The sequence below is a fragment of the Onychomys torridus genome, chromosome 7 (assembly GCF_903995425.1).
Source record: "Onychomys torridus chromosome 7, mOncTor1.1, whole genome shotgun sequence".
Taxonomy (NCBI): domain Eukaryota; kingdom Metazoa; phylum Chordata; class Mammalia; order Rodentia; family Cricetidae; genus Onychomys; species Onychomys torridus.
The window spans coordinates 17,499,593-17,523,781 of record NC_050449.1 but is presented as its reverse complement, the minus strand read 5'-3'; the positions used below and the strand labels follow the sequence as shown (position 1 = coordinate 17,523,781).

At 42.2% G+C, this 24,189-nt stretch overlaps 1 protein-coding gene across 4 annotated transcripts in view; it reads right to left on the bottom strand.

Moving 5' to 3' along the window:
• The window catches only part of Bbs9 (Bardet-Biedl syndrome 9), a 427,340-nt gene that overhangs the window by 371,064 nt on the left and 32,087 nt on the right, over positions 1 to 24,189 (bottom strand). For all 4 annotated transcript variants that reach the window (XM_036194269.1, XM_036194271.1, XM_036194272.1 and 1 more), the window contains exon 4: positions 23,111 to 23,224. In XM_036194269.1, coding sequence (XP_036050162.1) covers positions 23,111 to 23,224 — 114 coding nt within the window. The remainder of the gene's footprint in view (positions 1 to 23,110; positions 23,225 to 24,189) is intronic.

Here is a 24,189-nt window from a genome sequence, read left to right as displayed (position 1 = left end):
GGAGGCTCCAAGAGGAGACATAGCAACCGAGGAGTCTGAGGAGCCCTCATTTTCCTTGGGATGACTAAAAAAAAAAAAAAGGAGGTCTACTGGAAAGATGCATTTAAAAAGTGGTCTCATCAAGCTGGAAGGAAAGATGGCAGAGCAGAGCTGCTCATGCGTCAAGGAACAGCGAAAACTAGAGACACGGAAGCAAAGAGTACAGGAGAGACGTGGGCTGCAGCTGCAGTGGACCAAGAACATGGCCTGGCTCCCATGGAAACCAGTCCTCAGCCTGCTGGCTGGCCTGCAGCATGAAACCATGGCTGCCTCAGCCCCTGCTGCTTGCCCCATTGTCTGAGTTAGGGTTTCTATTGCTGTGAAGAGACACCATGACCACAGCAAACTCTTATCAAAGAAAACATTTCATCGGGGCTGGCTTACAGGTTCAGAGGTTTAGTCCATTATCATCACAGTAGGAAGCATGTCAGTGTACAGGAAGACATGGTGCTGGAGGAGAAGCTGTGAGTCCTACATCTTGATCCACAGGAAGCAGAAGGAGACTGTGTGCCACACTGGGTGAAGTTTGAGTATATAAGACATCAAAGCCCGCCTCCATGGTGACATACTTCCTCCAACAAGGCCACACCTCCTAATCGTGCAACTCCCTATGGGCCAAGCACTCAAACACATGAGTCAATAGAGGCCATTCCTATTCAAAACACGACACAGCTATTAGGATCCTACCCTCACTCCGGCACATGCACAGCTCACGGTGTTGTGTCTTATGTCATCAGAGAGCACTGGTGACTATGTATGCACAGTGTGGTCACCTCAAAAGCCCCACGCTCCCTCTCTCTCTGCTCCCGACATCTCTCTCTCCTCTCTCTCTCTCAGGCCTGGCTCTCCTCTCTCCTATCCCCTCCCTCCCTCCTTCCAATAAAGCTCTCTCTAACTCTGGTAGTCGTGGCCGTGGCTTGTGACTTTTCTATCAGTAACCACCAGCAGCGTTCATCCTTTTAACAGCACCCCCCTGAACTGTGGGGGCCTGGCTCAAGAGGTTTCAGAGGAGAAGAATGGTAGTGTGTGACCTAAAAACTAGCCTTGTGAAACTTTGGTGAAGAATGTGGCTGCTTTTTGCCCTTGTCCAGAAACTCAGCTAAAGTGAAGAGTTTTGGATTAATTCCATTGGCAGAGGAAATCTCAAAACAGCCTAATATTGACTCTGTTGTGTGATTATTACTGTTAACTCTTATGAAGATTTATAAGGAAAAGGAGCATGTTGATCAAATAAAAATACAAAATGTACAGATTGAGAAAATGTGCACCAGTAAGTATAAAAGAGCTAAATCCTGTGTTCAAGGAGATAAACAGATTAAGTAAAGCCTGATGTTAAATGGAATAAAGGGAGTGGTGACCTTAGGGAAGACCCCACCCAGCTAAATTTCCATCTTGTGAAAAGAAATTAAAAAACAACCTAGGTCCAGGCATGGTGGTACACACACCTTTAATTCCAGCACTCAGGAAATAGATGCATGCAGATCTCTGAGATCAAGGTCAGCCTGATCTACGGAACAAGTTTCAGGACAGCTAAGCTTAGGCAGTGAAGGAAAGCATGGAAAACAGAAAACTTGTGAAGATATCATTGAATGAAGGGACCATGTTCCAGCCCATGATAAGCAGCAGAACTTATCAGCTTCGGTCATGTGGTTCTAGCTTTAAAGTCAAGGATAGAAGAAAGGGGTTATGGAATTTGCCTCCTCTTAAAGAAAGCTGTTAAGGCCAGGTGTGTGGCAGGGGTGTCCCTAACTAAGACAGGTAGTCTATTTACTAAGCTTATTATTTGTTTGAAAGTAGTTTCATATTGGTATAAATGTGTCCATCAAACAGAACACAGCAGATGTCCATTAGCCTATCATTGAAAACAAGAAATACAATATTATCAGGAGAGTATACAAATTGTTCACTACGAAATGAAAAAAGTGAGCTGGATGTGGTGGCATACACCTTTAATCCCAACACTTGGAATGCTGAAGCAGGTGGATCTCTGTGAGTTCAAGGCCAGTCTGGTTTACAAAGAGAGTTAAAGAACAGCCAGGGCTGTTACAAAGAGAAACTATCTCAAAAAACAAAACAAAACAAAAAGAAATGAAAAAGTAAGGTATAAAGTGGTGAAATACACTTGCATCTTATTTAAGTTTACAATGTCAAGAATGTATAAGGAACTGTTAGAAATTAATTTAAAAAATACAACTGCCAGTGGACATGGGCAGCTCATGAATGGGTTCTATTCAGTAGAGGCAGCAGAGGCACTTACGATCATAAACCATGGGAATAGGCATTCAGGCCCATCACATCAGGGAATCCTAAATCAAGACTACAGCAAGATACACTGTATACAGGTAAAATTTGAGAAGCCTCACAATAACTAGTAGACAGGAAGTATCTAAATCTGACCTCAAGCGGTATGACCACTTTGAAAAATAGTTTGCATAATTCTGAATTTGAAAAGTTTGATTAACCAATAGTAGTCTTCTGGGGTATTCTTATGTGCATGTGTAAGGGGGTATATTTAGGGTTGGTCATTGAGTCAAATCATAAACCTCAGTGACTTTACAGTTGGCAATACATGAACCTGGGCTTTTCCTCTGGCCTATCTGTTCTGTTCCAGACTGGGAGCTTTGTTCAGATTATAAATAGCCACAAGTATTTTTCCCTCCTTTCTTGGAAAAGAGATCACAGATAAGATGTAAGCTAAAGGACTAGCACCTGTAAGTTTATGTCCTTGAGAAGGAGAGCACAAGAGCTAGCAGGAGCTCCTGCTGCCTCCTAGCATTGCTATTTGGACACTGCACACATCAGATTTGCCCACATTGTCTGGTTCAAAGCATGGCCACACCCAAGTAAGTGGGCCATGTCCTTCCACAGAAGGTTGGGAAGTCATACAGTAATAAGTATAATCCTCTTAAGGAAAAAGGAGGAGGCTATGGAAGGTGAATTATAAAGACAAAAAAAAGAAAAAAAAAAAAACAGAAAAAAATTTTCCTGTCCCTTGGGGTCCACATTCTAAAAAAAGGTTTAGTGAAGAGATGAGAGGCAAGACAAATATACAAAACATCAGTGTTAGTCATAGGCACCTTCAGTAGTGTCTTAAGAGTTACCCAAGTATTTGGTGGAGAAAATATCCCAGTAACAAAATTCTTAGTAAAAACCACTACTGGGAAAAATATCGTTCAAGCACATTAAAAATAGAGAGAAACTGTGGCCCTCAAAGGTAAGATTCAATATTGTAGAGTTTATTACATATATTAATATATACATACTCAAAATTCAAAAAATGTCTAGTAATAAGTTTTGGATCCCTGGTTACTGGGTACCCTCTGCCACTGATGTAAAAAGCCAATCCAGCCAAATTAAATCCAGGTTTAATCTGAGCAGAGTAAAGCACCTCCCAGGTGGTTCTTGGGAAGCCAAGGGAGAGAACATGAGAGCACATGGCAGGTATGGTGACCGGGTCATAAGTAGCCTGTAGGCATGGTCTTGAGCAGCCCCAAGGAGGGGCTGACTCTTGGCAGGCTTTCTTAGGGGTGGGGTCTAGGGAGAGAGAGGTGGGGCTTCCACCTAATTATCCCAGACCCCTTGGGTATATGGCGCTGGCAGGGCTTCCACCTAAACACCTAAATGTTACTCTCTTTTTCCAACATAATGTTTTTATTGATTATTTGGGAGTTTCACATAATGCACCCTGATTACACTCATTTCCCAGTCCTCCTAGGTCTATACCAAGTCCAATTTGCGTTGCCCATATACTCACTAGAGCATAGTCAAATTCCCAGTGGCCAGCCCTTTTAAGAAAATGGAGTCCTTCCCTATCAACACCACCACCAGAATCAACTGTGAAGAACTACATTTCAGCATTTTTAATCACAATTTTTTGTGTATTTATCTTTTGCTTTTACATCACAATCAAAGTTTCCCCTCCATCTCCTCTACCCAGTTCCTCTTCCACCTCTTCTCCTACCCCCGCCATCTCACCCACTCCTCTCCCACTATTTCTCTTCAGATACAGGTGGGCTTCCCATGGATGTCAGCCATGGTACATCAAGTTGCAGTAATTATTAAGTAATTATTAAGGCTGGATGAAGCAATCCAGTAGGAGGAAAGGTCCCCAAAGCTGGCAATACAGTCAGAGACAGCCCCTGTTCTCACTGTTAGGCGTCTCTCATGAAGACCCACAACTGTAAGGTGTTTGCAGAGGGCCTAAGTCAGTCCCATCCTGGCTCCCTGTGTTGGTTCAGTCTCTGTGAGCCCCTATGAACCCAGGTTAGTTGGTTCTATGGGTTTTCCCATGGTGCCCTTGACACCAGTGGGTCCTACAATCCTTCCTCCCTCTTTTCCCCAGGATTCCCCGAGATCCACCAAATCTTTGACCGTGGGTCTTTGCATCTGTTTCCATCAGTTGGTGGGTGAAGCCTCTCTGATGACTCCCTTGTGTGAGTCTGTAGGAGACAAGCTCTGACCTGTTCCCACCTATCAAAGGGTTCTTGGGTGGAGGAGAGAGGAATTAGGAAATATTAAATAGAAAGATAGACCCTAGATGATGAGGAGAAAGACAGAGACACAGGATAGCTCTGGGAGGGCCATGGTCAATACCCAACAACCTCTAGGTTTATTCAAAAGGGCTTTTTATAATATGCCAAGGGGAGAGGTAAAAAACTTCCCCCTTGCAAGATCAAATGACACCATACAGCCAAGTGTAGACCCTTCCAAACACCTAGTAAACATGCCCATGGCCAAATCATCTCCTTACACAGCCCTGCTGGGTAAATCAAGCTCAGATTCTCTGACATTGAGTAAGGTCTCACTAGATAGCCTCTATGGGCCTCCAAACTCCCCCTACAATCATATCTTTGGGCTGGAGAGATGGCTCAGAGGTTAAGAGCACCAACTGTTCTTCCAGAGGTCCTGAGTTCAATTCCCAGCAACCACATGGTGGCTCACAACCATCTGTAATGAGATCTGGTGCCCTCTTCTGTATACATAATAAACAAATAAGTCTTTTTCAAAATAAATAAATAAATAAAATGTTCTTGCTTTTAAAAAAAAATTCTCTTCAATGGCTTCCTGTCTAGCTGTTTTTGTGGGCTGGGGTGGAGTGAGGAAGCAGAAGCTGTCACAGAGCCTTCTAGGTCTCTGTCTTAGTCAGTGTTCTATTGTTATGAAGAGACACCATGACCACAGCAACTCTTACAAAGGAAAACATTGAATTGCGGTGGCTTACAGTCCATTATCATCATGGTGGGACATGGCGGCATGCAGGCAGATATGGTGCTAGAGAGGTAGCTGAGAGTTCTACATCTTGATCCTCAGGCAGCAGAAAGAGACTATGTCCACATTGGGCACAGCTTGAGCATATGAGACCCACAGTGACACATTTCTTCCAATAAGGCCACACCCTCTAATAGTGACAGTCCCTCTGGGCCAAGCATTCAAACACATGAGTCTATGGGGGCCACTCCTATGCAAACCACCACACTTACTAATATGTTTCTAACCACAAGGAAGGACAGCCATATCACTGCCAAACAATTAACAAAAAGTGTGAACCTATGCAAATTAGCAAATAACCAACTCATACAGGAGACGCTAATTATCATTGATTTTAGAGCAGTGACAGCAAATTTAATCATTCCAACAAGTTTCCTGAAAGAACAGCATCAAGCATATTCTCATTACCTTACCTCATAGCTAACTTTCTCTCAGCAATGGCCTTTGCAAAAGCAAATTTAGCAAGTATAGCTAATGAAAACAAGCGTTTAAATAGCCCTGTATATTCTAAAATTCCTTAATGTTGTATGTTTCATTCTAATAATTGCCAGCACCCTCAGAAGCTGAGGCAAGAGGACCACAAGTTCAAGGCAAGCCTGGTGACACGGCAACATTGAGACTGATCCAGTGAGGACCTATCTCAAAAACAGGCTGGAGAGATGATGGCGCAGTTAACAGCTCTTACCAAGGACATGGGTTCAGTTTCCAGCACCCACATCACACAACTCACAACCCCTGTAACTATGGCCCCATGGAATCCAATGTCCTTTTCAGGCCTCCACAGGCACCTATACAAAGGTGGTGCACATACATTCATGGAGGCACACACACATAAAACATAAACAACCTTAGAAAATGCAACAAAATTCCAGTTATTGATTTCAAGATTGAGAATAAATGTGTGGGTATGCTTCTGCTGAATATACAAATTAGATGAATGAAAGGTACATGATCAGAGTCTCTGATCCACTCCTATGTAAATCAGAATTCTCCACAATTATATACGTCAGAATAAACCAACCATCACCATACATTCCATTGTGTAACACAGTGAAATCTGCTTTTCTGCTTGAGAGTTTTCACTAAGGTTCCAGAATATAAAATAATCAAAGCTGCACTCTTACGTTCAAAAGCAAGGTGCTGCCATCTATGCATGATTTAAAAGACGCGCCCCTAACCTGGCTCTTCCTTTGTGAGGCTGAATGCATGAGGGAGCTATGAAAGAAAAGGAGTGGGCATCGAGCTGAACACACAAGCTGAGCACATGAGCTGAGCACATGGCCACTAGAGTGCTGAGGATAGATACATGAGTTCACACAGCACTGGATAATTTTAAAGGTCTGGCCCAGCTGGAGTGGAGACCTCATTACCACCTTGTAAACACCATGGAGAAAGATAGCACCCTTAAGAATACAGATCCTGCCTAGAGTATGGACCACTCTACACCCACCTTAGAAAGCCTATTAGCAATCTCTGGCAAGATCCACAGGGAAGAACAGTGATCTCACAAGTCAGAGAGGTGTGGAAAACACCCTGGGCTTTCCACACGAGAACACAACATCAAACCATCACATCTTCATGGTCAGTGGAAACGAACTAGGTCTTTTACTCTTCCATTTTAGCTTTTCTGCTGTGCATACAGAAATATCTCAGCTGGTTCTAAATTTAATTTCCTTTAAGTACAATGATGCTGGACATGTTTTCTTTTATCTGTTAGGCTACATATTCAAAAAAGGGTATCAAATATTTGTCCATGTCTCCTGGGTAGTTTTTATGTCAACTTGAAACAGGCTAAAGTCATCTGAGAGCAGAGAACCTCAATTGAGAAAATGCCTCCATAAGATTGGGCTGTAGGCAAACCTGTAGAGTATTTTCTTATTTAGTGATTAATGTGAGAAGTCACAGCCTATTGTGGGTGAGGCCACCCCAGGCTAGAAGTCCTTGAAACTATAAGAACACTGGCTGAGCAAGCCAGTAAGCAGCACCTTCCATGGCCTGTGCATCAGCTCCAGCCTCCAGGTATCTACCTGGTTTGAGTTCCTGCCTGGGCTGCCCTCAGTGACTATGATTCAAGATAAGTGAGTCAAATAAACCCTTTCCTCCCCAAGTTGCTTTTGGTCACAGCAATTGTAACTCTAATTAAAATACATCCATCTTTAAAATTTGAGCAGTCTGTTTTCTCGTTATTGAGTTATAAAAACTCATTCTAAACGCTAGAGGACTGGCTCAGAGTTTAAGATGCATGGGTTTGCAGAGGACCCAAGTTAGATTGCCAGCACCTACAGGTAGCTACATACAGTCACCTGTAACTCCAGCTCCGCAGATGCAATGCCCTCTTCTGGACTCCGTAGGTACTACACTCACAGCCACATGTACACACCCACACAGGGACACACACTTAAAGAAATGCACTGTGACTATTTCCTCCTTGCCTGAGACTTGCCTTTTGATCTAGCAGTTGTCATTTGAAAACCAGAAAGTATCAATTTTGCTAATTTATTGTTGTCTTTTACAATTAATGCTTTATTATGTCCCAAAAAAATCTCTGCATATTGCAAAGAGATTTTGTTTATTCTGTAAATTCTATAATGTTAGCTTTTACATTTTAAGCTCTATGATCTATTTCATGATCATTTTTACGTATCAACCAGGTAGGGGTGGAGATTCATTTGTTTCCAAATGAACATAATTACCTTACTTTTATTGATAAAGTTATCAGTCACATATTTAATTATTTAAGCATTTCATCAAAAATCGTTTCATAGTATATAAACTGATCTCCTTCCAAATACTGTATCCTGGTTCATTAACTATGTACCAGTCATTCTGACAACACTACATTATGCTGCCATCTATAAATTTTAGTAGTATAATAATATACAAACAATATAGTAGAATCAAATGATATAGTAGTCCATTTTTTTTCAAAGCCAGCTTTGGACCACAAAAAAATTTCCAGGCCATCATGGGCTACACAATGAGATCCTGCATTGTTCACAATAGTCAGAAGGTAAAGAAACTCCTGTTCATGGATGGATGGATGGATGGATGGAATGTGAATATCCACATACATGAATACTACTATGAAATAAAAAGAAATGAAGTTCTAAAACATGCTATACTGTGTTATTATCTATTTATATCAACTGTTTAAATTATATAAATCTGCAAGACATAAAATGGACTAGTGCTAGGCTAGGACTAGACAACTTAGAGAGAAATATAGTTACTGAACACAGAGTTTCTGGGGGGGGAGGGTTGAAAATGCTCTAAAATTGACAATAACAGAAGCCAGCTCTAAGTATTAAAGAGCAGACTATGTACACATGTCAACGGTTGTCAGTCAAACTTGAGGTCCTGTGACAGGTGCCTGAGGAAACAATTGAACAGAGAAGGGGAGAGTGTGTACCCATGGTTTCAGAGGTTACAGTGCGAGGCCAACTGCAGCATGGAAGCCAGGGACAGAGGGGTGGGCTTCTCTCCTTTCCCTTTGAGCCCAACCTGGTACCCAACATACTGACTACTGGCACCCACATCCAAGGTGAGACTTCCTTCCTTCCTTAATCATCCCTGGAAAGAGCCTCACAGACACACACAGAAGTGGGCTGTACTAAAGTGGCCTTTATCAATCTAATAGGGTATCAATCAAGATTAAGTATCAGAGGGCACTGGTGATGGCTCAGTAGGTGTAGGTGTTTGTTGAGATCTGACTATCTGAGTTCAATTCCTAGAACCCAAAGTAGGAGACAACAGACCCCCAAAAGTTGTCCTCTTACCTCTACAGGAACATTACAGTACCTGTGTTCCCACACTCACACATACAAAACACACACACACACACACACACACACACACACACACATCCCACATACACACACACCATTGTGTTATATCAAGAGACAAAAATCTACATCTGTTGAATCAAAAACTGTGCAATGATATTATTTAGAGTTAAGGAGTTAACCATCAGGAAAAAATAATAAAGTTAATGCTAGATGTGGCAAAGTATATCTGATCAGGCTGAAGCAGGAAGGTTACGAGTTCGAGACAAGCCTGGGCTACATAACAAGACCATGCAGACAAAAGTGGAGAGAGGAAAGAGGTAGAGCAAAAAGGAAGACGTGAAGGAGAGAGAGGAGAAGGAGAGAAAGATTATGACAGAGTATCTTGCTGATATCATTATATTAATAATATCTCTCTCCATCTAATATCTCATCTCCTAGAAGTTTCAGCCCTGCAGCAGAATAAACCATATTAGAGGGTGTCCTTAAACTCCCTACCATCACTAAAATCATACATGAATGTGTGTGGTATATAGCAATTTTTAAGGAGGAAAAGAGGAGATCAACTAGGCAATATATACTTATACTAAAAAGCCATGGGGGAGCGGACTGGCTTCCACACTTCTAACTTGCTTCAGTAACTGCGAAATACAGCACACCCAACTATCCTATAGTAAGTACTATATAAATCCTAAGACTCTACTGTGACATATTGGGCTTTAAAACGCAGACAAACAGAACTATTGTCAGACAATCTTGAAACCAGAGGAAATTTACAGGAACTGCATCTCGGGCATATTGAAGCGCCTTCATTTTAGCATCTTCGTTAACTGAGCAGACTTAATCCAATACAATTAATAAGCACTGGCTTCTCACAGATGATCTATTCTACATACTGACAAGAAGACAGCATGGTCCTCAGGGGGCTGGGTGGGAAAAGCAAAGAAAAAAAGCAAAGGTGAATGATGGAGCCAATTTCCTAAGTTTCAGAAGAATTTGTCACCATCCTTCAGAAAGAAAAGAACCATTGACTGAGTCCCAAACTATATTATGTGTTGATCAATCAGGAACAGCCTAATACTGCTGAGAAAAACCACAGAGTAACTGAATTGGAATAACTTTTCATGGAGAGGCAAAAGTTAAACATCATTTTCTTATGAGTACCAGCGACAGTGGACATATTGATCGTGCAAGGCCCTGTTCCTAATATACCTGGACCCACATAAAACCACTGCCAAGGTCTGAAACAGTCACAACAAATCTCTCAGCCTTGCAGCATAAAACTCAGTTGATAATTTCTTTGTCTAACACCTAATAAAATTCATTCTTCCAAAATTGTGGAAAAGCTCAGCACAGTCCTCCCTTATTATAAAGTTTCCTGTTACAAGGTTGCAAGATTTACACATATGTTAGGCTTTATTGTTGAAGAGAGGCCTCCTCATAGCACCCTCTTTGTTACAAGACTCCGCGCTGTGCCTCGGGGCTGGATATATAATAAGAGTGAAATGAATTCAGACAGATTGCCGAGGAAAAAGCAAAAAAGTGAGTTTCTTTTTAGCCATCTCCCTAGGCCCTTCTGCTCCATGTAGCTTTTCATCTTAACTGTTTTGTTCTCTTTTCCTTTTCTTTTCATGTATTTCTTTCAATAAATGAAACATGACAGATTATTAAAACCAGTTTGTACTACTTTAGAAACTGTTGATTTTCATATACTTCTGCCTTCCAAAACTTTCTCCAAATGTCATCTTTAGAACAATGGTCTATATTAGGACTGGATCAAGCAGCTGCAAACAGCCTTATGAAACCTTAATTTTCCACTCACAGACTATGTTCACAGTCCTCTAACATCGTGAACGGAACTTTCCAAATCAGATTTAGGAATACCTCTGTTATTGTTTCCATATTAAACACTATCTCATTTTAGCCAAAATCTGGAAATACTGACTTAAAAGCTTAGTGTGTGCATGTGTGTCTGTGTGTGATGGGGTGGGGGAGGGAGAGTGTGGAGATCAAAGGAAACCTCAGTGTCAATCCTGACCTTCCATCTTGCTTGAGTCAGGGTCTCTCTCTACTGCCCACGACTGTGAACGCCAGGCTTGCTGGCCCACCGCTTCTAAGGATCTCCTGTCTCCATCTCATGAGCATGGGGAACACAGACCCACACCACTATACTTTGCTTTACTGGGTTCTGGGGATGCGAACTCAGACACTGATGCTTGTGCAGCAAGTATGTGACCCACAGGGCCACCTCTCCACTGCGAACTCATTTTTAACAATGGTTTAAAAAAAATTCAAATATTAAGACAATATACAAGACTTATTTAATATACCAAGCTTAACCATTTCTGATATTGCAAATTAGCCAGAAGTGATAGAGTAAGCATGTATTTGTGTTTTGAAAGTATAAAAACTAAACAAGTATAATATCATTCTTCCACATAAAGAATGCCTATTAATACTAGAATTTTAGTCTTAATATTTGGGTAATATTTTACTGTGGTAATAAGGATCAGAAATGAGATATCTATAGTAGCCTCATTCATATTTGCCAAAAACTTAGAAATAATTCTAAGTCCTAAGATAATCTTCTTAATTTTTATACTTGCATATGCTTTCCTCGGGACCCTTAGGTCCTGAGGTGATGAGAACTGAGCCAGGCCTCAGACGCACCAGCCAGGGCTCTTCCACTGAGCCACACCCCCAGACCACTACCGAACATTTGTTTTTCTTTTCTCTCTTTCCCTTGCTTTCCCTTCCTGCTGTCTTCTCTCCTCCTTCCAGCCATCTTCCCGCTTCCCTTCTTCCTTTCCTCCTTTCTTCCTTCCCTCCCTGTCTCTGTCTTAGCAGAGTCTCACTACGTAGTGCATGCAGACCTCAAACCCATGATCCCTCTGTGTCAGCCTGAGTACTGGGGACTTGGGGTGTGTATGTGCCAGCTTTTTGGAACTCTGCACATCACAATGTCATCTGAATCAGATAGCTTTCCAAATTCAATAAAATAACGTGATAAAACACATGTGTGGGGGCTGGAGTTAAGAGAACTGGCTGCTCTTTCAGAGGTCCTGAGTTCAATTCCCAGCAACTGCATGGTGGCTTACAACCATCTACAGCGGGATCTGATGTCCTCTTCTGACATAAAGTCATATATGCAAATAGAGCATACATACATAAAATAAATAAATCTAAAAAACAAAAATACATGTGTAGATTTAAAATGATCAAATCCTACCAAAACTACCACTTTGGCTTGGTGGCACACATTTGTAATCCTGGCACTTGGAAGAAGGATCACCATGAGTTCAAGGCCAGCCTACATATTGAGTTCTAGGCCAACCTGAGATATACAGCATGTGGTGGTTTGAACAAGAATGCTCCCCACAGCTCATATATTTGCATGCTTAGTCAACAGAAAATGCACTATTTGAGGATCAGGAGATGTGGCCTTGTTAGGGGAGGTGAGTCACTGGGGGAGGGCTTTGGGCTGGAAGCCCATGCCAGGTCGTCACTCTCTCTCTCTTTCTACTTATGGATCAGGATGTAGCTCAGCTACTGCTCCAGCTCCACATGTGCTGTTGTGCTCCCCGCCAGGATGATCATGGACTAAGCCCCTGAAAGTGTCAGCAAGCCCCCAGTTAAATGCTTTCTCTTATAAGAGTTGCCTTAGTCATGATGTCTCTTCCCAGCAATAGAATGCTGACTAATTCATAGTGAAACCCTATCTCAGGAAGAAAGGAAAGAAGGAGGGAGGGAGGGAGGGAGGGAGAGAGAGAGGGAGAGAGGAAGAGAGGAAGGAAGGGAGGGAGGGAGGGAGGAAGGAAGGAAGGAAACTACCACTTTAAAGAAAAGAAAGGGGTTGGGGATTTAGCTCAGTGTTAGCACGCTTGCCTGGCAAGCGCAAGGCCCTGGGTTCAGTCCTCAGCTCTGGCAAAAAAAAAAAAAAAAGAAAAAAGAAAAAAAAGAAAGAAAGAAAGAAAGAAAAAAGACAAGGTTTCTATAAATTGCCAAGGTCTTCTGGCTCTCAAACAGCTGGGATATAGAGACAGTGTCCTGCCACAGCATTAGATCTAATAGCTGGGATGTATGTATACGCCACCCCACCTAGGGCCACACATCAACCATCCCTGTCAATGGCAGTGCTGACAAGGACTTTCCTAACATCACATTCAGCCTCCAGAAACAAGTTGGGATTTGTGGTGTTGTTCTTCAAACAGCCCAGCAAGTTTCAAATCATCATTTACCTTCTCTTGTCGTTAGGAATAGCAAGCAAGAATGTATAAAGAAATCAATACTCACCTTTCTCAAAAGTAACAACTTGAAATAATCATGTCTCTTAAATTGCAGAGTCCATGGGACTATTTTTAGAGCCCTCAAGAACTCCGTGTTTTACTCAGTACAATACACAAGACAATGTCATTTGAAAGTTACATTATTTATGGTATTTAAAAGTATGTTATTTATGGGCCTTGGACCACAGATTTTATAAATGTTGTATACATGATAAAATCCAGTGCAAGTTGAGAGTTAACCCTCAATCTGACTTCTCACTGTAGACCACAAAGGAGCTTAAGACAAATGAGGAATTCTCCGATGTTCACGACACCTACACATCCATGCTTAGGCAGGAACAGAAGCCACTGACAACAGTCTTCTCTAACCTTAGCCTCTGACATTTCAACCATGTGTATTAGACAAAGGGGGCCCGCATGGCTCACTGGGAAGCAAGGGCTATCAAAACATCCTTGAGTTCCCTGGGAGGAAAACAGCATTCATCTTTTATTAGCAGTGGCACCCCCACAGAAGACACAAAGCTGAGTTCTGGCTGTTCCTCCGCCCCAGCAGAGCATGTCAGTTCACTCTCCAGATAGCAATCAAAGACTCGGGAGCAGCCTCTCTAGAACCACATGTGGCCACTACTATGTGCCCTTGGCAGATGAAAAAAAAAAAAAAAAACGCCTCCACTTGAGACAATGTGAATGTATTTGGAGTTTGCTCAATATGAGGCAAAAGGCAACTTCTTCCTTATCCTTCAATTCACTATTTTCTTTGTCGGATCTTTAATTCCAAAGATTTCACAAATTTTATTTATGTGACAATATAATCCTATACAAGTTTATAGAAGTCATTTTATTATTTGAAAAATATTCCACTATGCTCACATATATCATTTGTAAAATTATGTTCACTTCCTTTACTGACAATTGTACTTCAAACATACTGGAACTTTGTATAGTATGTTCTTTCTACCTTAGTCACAACTGAGGACTAGTGTGCTGCCAGACCTCTCTAATCCACACCATGCCATATTATGTCTGCACTGTGACATTATATTTCCTTGATGAAGTCTACCTTTCTTAGGTTCCATTTGACTTAAAAAAAAAACAAAAATCAGTGTAGAATACTGGAGGAATTAAAGGAAATGATCTTCCACACTATATACAGGGAAAGGTAGTATCAAGAAACCAACAGCAAGGCTGGGGCACATCTGTAATCCCAGCATTCAGTCTTCTGAGGCAGGAGGATCACAAGTTTGAGGGTAGGTGAAACTACATGGCAAGACTCTATCTCAAAAAAGGAGGTTGGGGTTGGGAATATATACTTTAGTTGATTGAGCACTGACCTAAAACAATGCACTAGCCTAGTGGTGATGGCGCATGCCTTTAATCCCAGCACTTGGGAGGCAGAGGCAGGCGGATCTCTGAGTTCAAGGCTTGCCTGGTCTACAGAGTGAGTTCCAGGACAGTCATGCCTGTTACACAGAGAAACCCTGTCCTAAAGAACCATAATGTTCTGGGTTCAGATCTCCAGCACTGCGTCTGGAAGACATGGAAGACAACAGGAAGACTGAGAGTTCAAGGTCACCCTCAGCCTCAATAAAGAATGTAAGATCAGCCTGCACTATGAGATCTTGTCTCCAGGAGAGTGTTCAGAAGTGAAGTACCACATTAAATATTACAGAATTTAGATAGTTGTTTATAAAGTCAAAACTATTTTGATCCATGAGGATTATAACAGATACTCAGCAGTTTGAATGTCATATTACCCATTTAAAGTTAATGATGAAAGGATAAAGAATGTTTCTCTTGCCAAGCTTGACTTGTGAGTGCTGCAGCTGGACTAATGGAAACCAGTTTTGAGCACAGACAACTCAGGAGGCCTGGTAGCCACCCGCTTCATCAGCAGGGGTGATGTGTCTGCCCTGACTGGTACACTATGATAGCAGTTCACATGTGTCTTAGTCAGGGTCTCTATTGCTGTAATAAAACACCATGGCCAAAAGCAACTGGAGGAGGAAAGGGTTTATTTTGTCCTACAATTACAGGCAGGAACTCAAACAGGGCAGGATGGTGGAAGCCAGGAACTGATCCAGAGGCCATGGAGGAAGGCTACTTACTGGCTTACTCTCTTGGCTTGCTCTTCCTGCTTTTTCATAGCACCCCAGGACCCATCACCCACAATGGGCTGGGCCCTCCCACATCAATTACCAATAGAGAAAATGCACCGCTGGCTTGTCCACAGGAGGACCTGTTGGGGATATTTTTTTCAACTGAGAGTCCCTCTTCACAAATGACTCTAGCTTGTGTCAAGTTGACATGTCTACTGAAAACAAAAATAAACTTCAAAAGTTGCCTAGATTGATGGCACAATGTTACCTGTTCTTAAAACTACCCACCAAAGCCTAATGTGCACAGTTACTGATGCGTCCCGGGTATGAAATGTCCCCACAGGATTGTGTGTTGAAGGCTTGGTCCCTAGGTGCTCACAGTGTCTTGGGAGATGGTTGAAAGCTCAGGAGATGGGAACTAGTTATAGGAAACAGGTTACCTGGGGCAGACCTTCCTGTGTCCCTCTCTGCTTCCGGCCCTCCATGAAGTGAAATTAGGAAAGGTGTGGCTTTGGGATTGTCTAAGTCTGTACTCACATCTCTATGACGTGTAGCAAGAGCACCACCCTCTCACGTCTGGTTTTGCATTCTGAAAAATGGTAGTTGCCAAGCTTAATGCAGCATCACAACATATAGGAGGTAGGACAGTAGTTCTTTTTCCAGTTAGTCTTCACCATTAATAAGTATAAAACTTCCTGGTCAAAATCAAACTCCAGAGAACATAAAAACTCTGCATAGCAGTGAGGCTCTAAGAAACAGTATAGGAGCCAGAGAGATGACTCGGTTGGTACAGGGCTTGCCACAAAGCATGGAGACCTGTGCTTGGATCCTCAGTGCCCAGGTGGCAAGCCTAGTACGGTGGCATGCACTGTGCTGACATTTGTAACCTAAGAAATAAAGCTCGCCTGAAGAGCAGAGGACAGAACTAACCACAGAGCTAGCCGTAGAGGTCAGGCAGTGGTGGCACACACCTTTAATCCCAACCTCACTGGATCAGTGATCTCCAAGTTCAGTGGGAGACCTCGTCTTAGAAAGGAAGTACAGAGAAGCTGGGGAAGATATGTAACACAGACTCCTGATGTCTGGGCTCCATGCACGCATGCACACACCCTCATGCTTTTAGAAACTTATACACAAAGAAAGAGAGAATAAGTTGTTCAGGAAAGGAACAAAATGACTACATCAACACACACAAATGAAAATCCAAGAACACTCTGGAAAAGATCTTCAGATAATGGCATTACTCTATACTAACAAATAGCTCATACAATAGAAATAAAAGATAACCTCTCCAAGAGTCTACCAGAATCATTCCAACTTAACTGAACTAAATAATTTTATGAGGTATAACCATTTTTTCAAATTCGTCATTGGGATTAGCATCAAAAAACCTCTTCGACAATAATGTGCATCTCACCATCAACAGATAAGTGTGAGGCTGCAGGCTACACCTTGCGGAGCCCGTGTCTCCAAACTCCACACTAGAGAAGTAGTGAGGCAGTGAACACGAGATTACGAAAATATCTCTGAAATCCCCAAATTTAGAGGAAGTTGGATCTAGAGGTGCATTAGACCGCATGGAGAAATGGAAAGGCCCCACACCAAAAGATCTCCTTTTACAACGAACCTTGTCAGACAAGAAAAACAAAGATGTTTCCTTTTTCCTATTGTTTACAAAATGAAACAATAAGAAAGATGATCAACTCTAAAAAGAAATAAATATAACACCTAGACCAAACACCCCAGAAACTGATGTGTATGAGAAGATTGGAGGGGGCGGGGGGCTGCCACAGGAAGCCTCGCTCACAGGAACAAAAGAAAAGTGGGCAGTTGGGTGGAAACAGCTTTTTCCGAAATACAGTCAAAGGGATAAAGGAAGAGATGGGGATAATGCCAGGAAAGCTAGAGAAAATCCTCACAAAACGCTCCGAAATCTGAGACCACGCCCCCTTCCTTCCAAGACACAGCTAGCAGGCCACTGGTTTTGAATGCCACCTCATCCTAGTAGGTGATTTCAGCTTACCGACCACCCATGTTGTGTAAAATGCACACTATCAGTAGTAACATTCATGACACTGAACAAGCAGGGCGGTAGTGGCACACACCTTTTATCCAAGCACTTGGGAGGCAAAGGCAGACTAGTCTACAGATCCAAGGCTACACAGAGAAACCCTGTCTGGGGGGGGGGGGGTCACTAAACAAAACTGTGGCAGAGAAGACTAATGCCAGGTCCTCTGATCAGGCTACCACAACCTCAAACAACCTCTCTCTTTCCATCCCTCCTGACTGCCCACAGACAGGTGACAAGCAGAGACAATGGACAATAATCCGAACTCCAAACAGTATGTCAAGAAAGGAAACAAGGCCATCTGATTGGGTGGGAAAAGAGCAAAACTCCACCAGCTCTGAAGCAGGTAGGCCTGGAAGGAGATGGCCAACCTAAGCTCTTGATGGCTGGACCATCTCTCCAGCTCTAAAAAAAAAAAAAAATTAAAGAAAAGCTTTGTAGTGAGTTGTATCTGTTTGTTGTCAGTTGAAAGTAGATGCACTTATGAGGAAGTAGAAAACACTGAAACTTATTTATTTTTGGTTGTGAGCCTAGCCTTTAACGGCTGAGCCATCTCTCCAGCCCGAAACTTATTTTAATTTACCAAAAGCTACTTGAAAATTGTGACACTAAATATCCATTACTGTATACATTTTTCCTATCAAATCTCATACTAGAAGTTAAAACTTGGATTTCTTTTAAGATGGCAAGAAAGCACACAGAAGCCATATAACAACACAATACACACACACACACACACACACACACACACACACACACACACACACACACACACACACACATTTACATTCTGGGAAAGCCATGTTGAAATGCACATGGTGTGCCGGGGTCTTTAGAGTGGCATGTCAGGTCCTGCACAGAACCTTGTGTGGCCGCAGAGCGACCTTCCCAACACCCTGCCTGATCTTGCCATGCCCTGCAGGTTCCCTTCTGGTCTGTATCCGTGGACTACTTCCTGTAAATAATGCTTGCTTGTAAAGCGAGCTTTCCTGATCCAGAACCACATCTTATCCTTCTCTGTGCTACTGTAACACAGCACCTGGGTCTAGGTGATTCACAAACAACTGCCACTTACTTACTGCAGTTCAGAAGGGCAGGAGTTCATGGCTAAACTGTCACCAAGTCACTGTGTGGTGAGCACCCCCCCCCCTTGATGCCCACAATTTGGCATCATCAGAAACACTGTCAGAAAACCAGACTCTTAGGTCCAGCTTCAGAACAACAAGACTCAGAACTGCATTCATCATGGTCTTATGATTCAAATGCAAATTAAAATTCCAGGTGTATAGATGGAAGAATTCCTGTATTACAGTCTATCAGATATTACCTAATAATTTTGCTCATAAAACACTTCTTTGTAACTTGAATACTCATTTTCAGTCGAAGCTAGAGATTTCAGGATAAAATGCCCTTACTTGTGACTTTTGTTACTATATTTTGTTTTCTAAAGCAAGCTTCATGCCATGGCCTGCAACTCCTCACCCTCCTGCCTCCACCTTGGCAGTGCCAGGACTACAGGACCACCACTTGGGGCTGAACACCTCCTCTTGGTCAGAGACAGACCCAAACGGCACACAAAATTGTCGAGGCCTGCCATCTAGTGGTAGCTCACTGTGATGCATGGTGCTGTCTCACCAGGTCTAAATCAGCACCAAGGTTTATTTTCTCTTAATCCCATTTCTAAAACCCTGAATTTTCTTTGCATTGTCTGGTTAACTCTAAGAACTTTCAAGTTAAAAGAATGACTGACTCTTAAGTGGTTCCCACATGCACCAGGAGGATCCTGAGCCAGCCCCAACTACACAGCCAGTTCCAGCCAGTTCCAGCCTGGTCTATAGGAGACCTTGTCTCCAAAAAAGCAAAACACACAAACAAAAGAGAGAGACTTGCAGGTTAATCACTAGAGACGTCAAGCTTGGAAAGGGATTCCTTTCAAAAGAATGTACTTTGAGAAGCAAAGGCTAGCCTGGGCTCTCGAGTGGCTCATTTTCTTCTTCCCGTGTGCTACACATTCTACTGCTTATTTCATAGATCAAGAAAAAAACATTTCACAACCACTAGACTTCATAACTTCTACATTCCAGCAAACTTTTTTTCCAGTGTTGGGAATTGAACTCAGGGCCACAAGCATACCGCCTACATTCCCTCAGGCAGAGTTTTGTTTTATGACAGGGTCTTGTCTAGCCCAGGCTAGCCTTTGATTCTCAAAGCTGACCTCCTGACTCTCCTGCCTCCACCTCCTCTGTTTCAAATTGCAAAATGTTTTATTCTCAACCAAAGAAATGTAAAGTATGTCAGAATTCTCTCACATTTTTTGAAAGTCACTTTTTAAAAGTGAGCCACAATTCAGGAGCAAAGAGAAGGACAGGGTCACATAAGCATCAGGTGAGGCCTTGTTTTCAGCTAATCGCACTTATTCATAGGGAAGAAGATGCCTCTTCACTCATCTTAGGTTCAAAGTTGAGGTCCTTCAACCAAGGACAGCTTCACAGAAGAAAAGCATGTAAAAAATAACAGTTTTACATGGCCTGAGGGCCTTCATGAGCAAATGAAGACCAGAAGGACAAATTTATGTAGTAGAATATTTTAAGGTGTGTTATTTTTGGTTATGTTGCATTTGTTTAACTCTGTGAAGGACAGGCGGGGCTGGCAGGCAGAGAGAATAGATAGGAGAAAATCTGGGAGAGGTGGATTGGAGATCAAGCAGCCAGAGAGAAGGAGGAGAAGGACTCCAGGAGCCAGCCAGCCAGCTACACAGCAAGGCATGGAGTAAGAGCAAGATTTACAGAAGTAAGAGAACAGGAAAAGCTCAGAGGAAAAAGGTAGTCGGGATAATTTAAGTTAGGGAAAGCTGGCAAGAAACTAAGCCAAGCTAAGGCCTGGCATTCATAAGTAAGAATAAGCCTCCATGTGTGATTTATTTGGGAGCTGGGTGGCAGGCCCCCAAAAAAAGAGCAAAAAAAAAAACAAAAAAACCAAAAAACAAAACAATAACTTTAACCCTTTGGATGAAGAAGTGGGTTGTCACAGAGAAGTCTGACAGGACACCTGGGTGTGAGCTGACAGTCTTCGCAGCAGGAGGAGCTCAGCATGGCTACCTGTTAACGTCTCCCCTGACAGTCTGAATTCAGAGATATCCCTCTACTTGGCATAGGAAGCCCACCTGTCACATGAGAGTCATATGACCTGTGGGGGTGGGACTTCAAGGCAATCTGCCTCAACAATGTCCCTCAGTGTGTGGGGCTGGGGGTGGGTAAGGAGTTTTATTTGCTCGTTTGTTTGTTTTGGTGCTGAGGAGAATGCCCAGGCCTCATAAATGCTAATCTCAATGAGCCACACGCCGAGCCACACGCCCAGCCCCATGGAGTTGCATTTTAGAATAAAATCCTGAACCCTGTCACATCACTCTGGAAGGCCATTATAAAATGCACCAAAAGTGTTGCACAGAAGCAAAGAATATGTTAATCTTAGTTATGTTAACTTGTCTGATGATAAATAAAAAGTCCAATTCAGTCTCTACAGCACGTGGTACATAACCTGAGCCACAACAATGTTACAGAAACAACCACTTTAGAGGGCCAAAGCACTTTCTTCTCACATCCTAACTGTTCAGATTCCAGAGGTAGAGTGATTTTGTTTCACTGTTTGTTTGTCTGTCTGTCTGTCTGTCTGTCTGTTTGTTTGTTTTGAACAGGGCCACACTCTTATCCCAAGCTATCTAACAGAGGCTAGTCTTGAATTCATAGCAATCCCCCTGCCTCAGCTTCCTAAGTACCAAGAGTAAAGGCATGAGCCACCACACCCAACTCGATCCATAGAACTTAGCAACATGCTAAGAGTAGGCAAGGGAGATCAGTTCCCCAAAGATGTCAGACATGTTTAAGTGTGGCCGTCAATTTGAAAGGGTAAGTAAGGTGGGAGGAGGCATTTTATTGACAGCTCACCTCTCACACAAACCTGAGCTCTTCCTCTCCTCTGTTCATTTAGCGAATCCTCCTTGAGTAGCCCCAACATCCCCGTTACTCAGGTAAGTAATTCCCTAGCCTGTTAAGTGTTTGGTCTCTTACTAATTTCATTATGCGAAACGGTACATGCACATCACAAACAAAAATATTCAAGGCTGGGGGCTGGAGAGACAGCTCAGTGGTAAAGAACATTTGTTGCTTTAGTGTTAGGTTGATTTACAGATGTATTTCATGTGTGTAAGTGTTTTGCCTGCATGTATGTGCACCCTTTTATGCCTGGTGCTAGCAGAAGCTAGAAAAGGCTTCAGATTCCCTGGAACTGCAGTGATGATTATGAGCCACCTTGTGGATGCTGGGAACCAAATCAATGAGCCAGCTCTGCAGCCACACTTGTTGCTCTTACAAAGGACCCAGGTTCAGTTACCAGCCCCATATGGCAGCTCACAACCATCCAGCTCTAGGGAATCTGCCACCCTCTGGCATCCTTAAGCACCTACATGCATGTGGTGCATATAAACACACATAACAAAAACATACACACACACAATTTAAAAAAGAATTAAAAAAAAAAAACCCTTAAAGCTAAAATTCCTAATCACATATTCTACAGGTGATATATGCATGTACATTCAAACACGACCACAACAATCACACATTGCACCACAACCCAACATCACTAGCTCCTCTTCAACCAGGTTACAATGCAGTGAAAGAACTTTAGTTACAAATCAGAACCCTCTTGTTAGCACCTTGGTGAATCTGAAGTCCTGGGTCTGGATGAACATACTGCAGGAAGCCTTTTAATGCTCAGCAAAACAAGTATACAAAGCGGGAGGAACCCAGCCTGCCTAAGCCAGAAGAGCCAGCCTTCCCCTTTAGTAGACTCAATTAAAATATCCAAGAAAGAACTGCTTTTGTCCCTGAACATGTACATACTCTTTCTCTGGTAATTATCAGCAAAACATCACTATTTGCATGGCAGTCATATGCTGTTTGGTGTCAGAAGTAATCTAGAAATTAGAAGGCACACAGAGGAAGACTGCCATGAGGAACACACTTGTGATCCCAGCACATGGAATCTGTGCATAAGAGGATCACTTTGAGTTCACAGCAAGTCCAGCCCACACAGTAAGATCCAGGTCAACCTGGACTATAGTGTGAGAACAGTCCTCAAAAATACATAATACATACATACATACATACATACATACATACATACATACGTACATACAAGCAAAAGGCTTTTGAAATCTCAAAGCTGATCCACAAATGACACACCTCCTCCAACAATCCTTCCCAAACAGTTCCACCAGCTATGGACCAAGCTCTCAAATATGTGAGTCTATGGGGGCCATTCTCATTCACACCACCACAGATTTTTAGAAAAATAAACACCAAAAACCACATAATAAGTTGTGTGAATATCAAACATATCCATTGTTAAAAGTATACTTTCTAATTATTTTATGTATCTGAATATAAAACTTTCACTAAAGTACTTACTTAATTCCTTAAGATGCAAACTACATAATATTCCATCGTAATATGACAAAAGGGTGCACATCTACCACTTGAAATAGCATATGCATGATCCAAAGCAAATTACCTTTTATACCACCAAAGGGTCCATAAGTCATATTGCAGGCTGTCCTCTGAAGATGGTGCTCATACATTAATTTTATCTGATATTGATTCCCATGTTCTACATTACCCAATGTGCCTATGGAGAAAAAATAAATAAAGGAACTACTTTAAATCTGTTTATACTGTTTTATATTAATTTCTTCTCAACCTCTATATCAGCTTTAATTAAATTTTAGTGAAATTAAAAATGACAAAGTAGTAAAAGATAAGAACAATTAACACACTTGTCACAGAGAAAGCCAGCACAGTTTTTAAAAAACACTTAAATCTCAGCTAAATTACACCATGAGAGAAATAATACCATGGAAAGCATTTTATTACATATTTCTATTAGACATGCCTGAGTGAGGTATGATTATTTAAATGACAGCGAGGCCATTTAATTTCAGTTCTAAAATAAAAGCAGTTACATACCTTCAGTCATAAACAACATAATAGGAGACTAAACAAATGACAATTTTAAAACAACTCATTTTCTTGTCCACACTATCAAAACACCCAACCTCTTCACACATTGCATCCTAATTTTTTGAACTAGTGATTAGACCCAGGTCCTTGTGCAAATTGGACAAGTGTCCTACCACTGAGCTATACTGCCAGCCCTTATACTCCAATTTAACGGGGAAATCTTCCAAACTCTCTTCAACAAGTGGACAGAACAATGCTTGTCAAGGGCACAGACGGAAACCACAAGCTACAGAGTTGAGATCAGGGAGGTGTGTGAGGACTGAACGTTGGGAAGAGAAGGGACTTAGAAGGCAACTCTCCATAAGGAAGTAGCTCTCAAAATGCAAATACTAAAGACGATGCTAAAGGAGTCGAAAGCAACAAAAATGCCCCATTTGATCATTAAAACCATCTAGATCTTGTTGTGGTTAGACATACCTATCATCTCAGCACCTAGGAGGATGGGACAGGAGGGTCACAAGATCATGTCAGCCTCAGCTGCTGAGGAGACCTCTCTCTCAAAGAAAAGGACATTCTAAGTGTATACAGTTACAAGTGAGCACCTGCTTTGTGGTTGGTTTTTAAGGAGTTGGT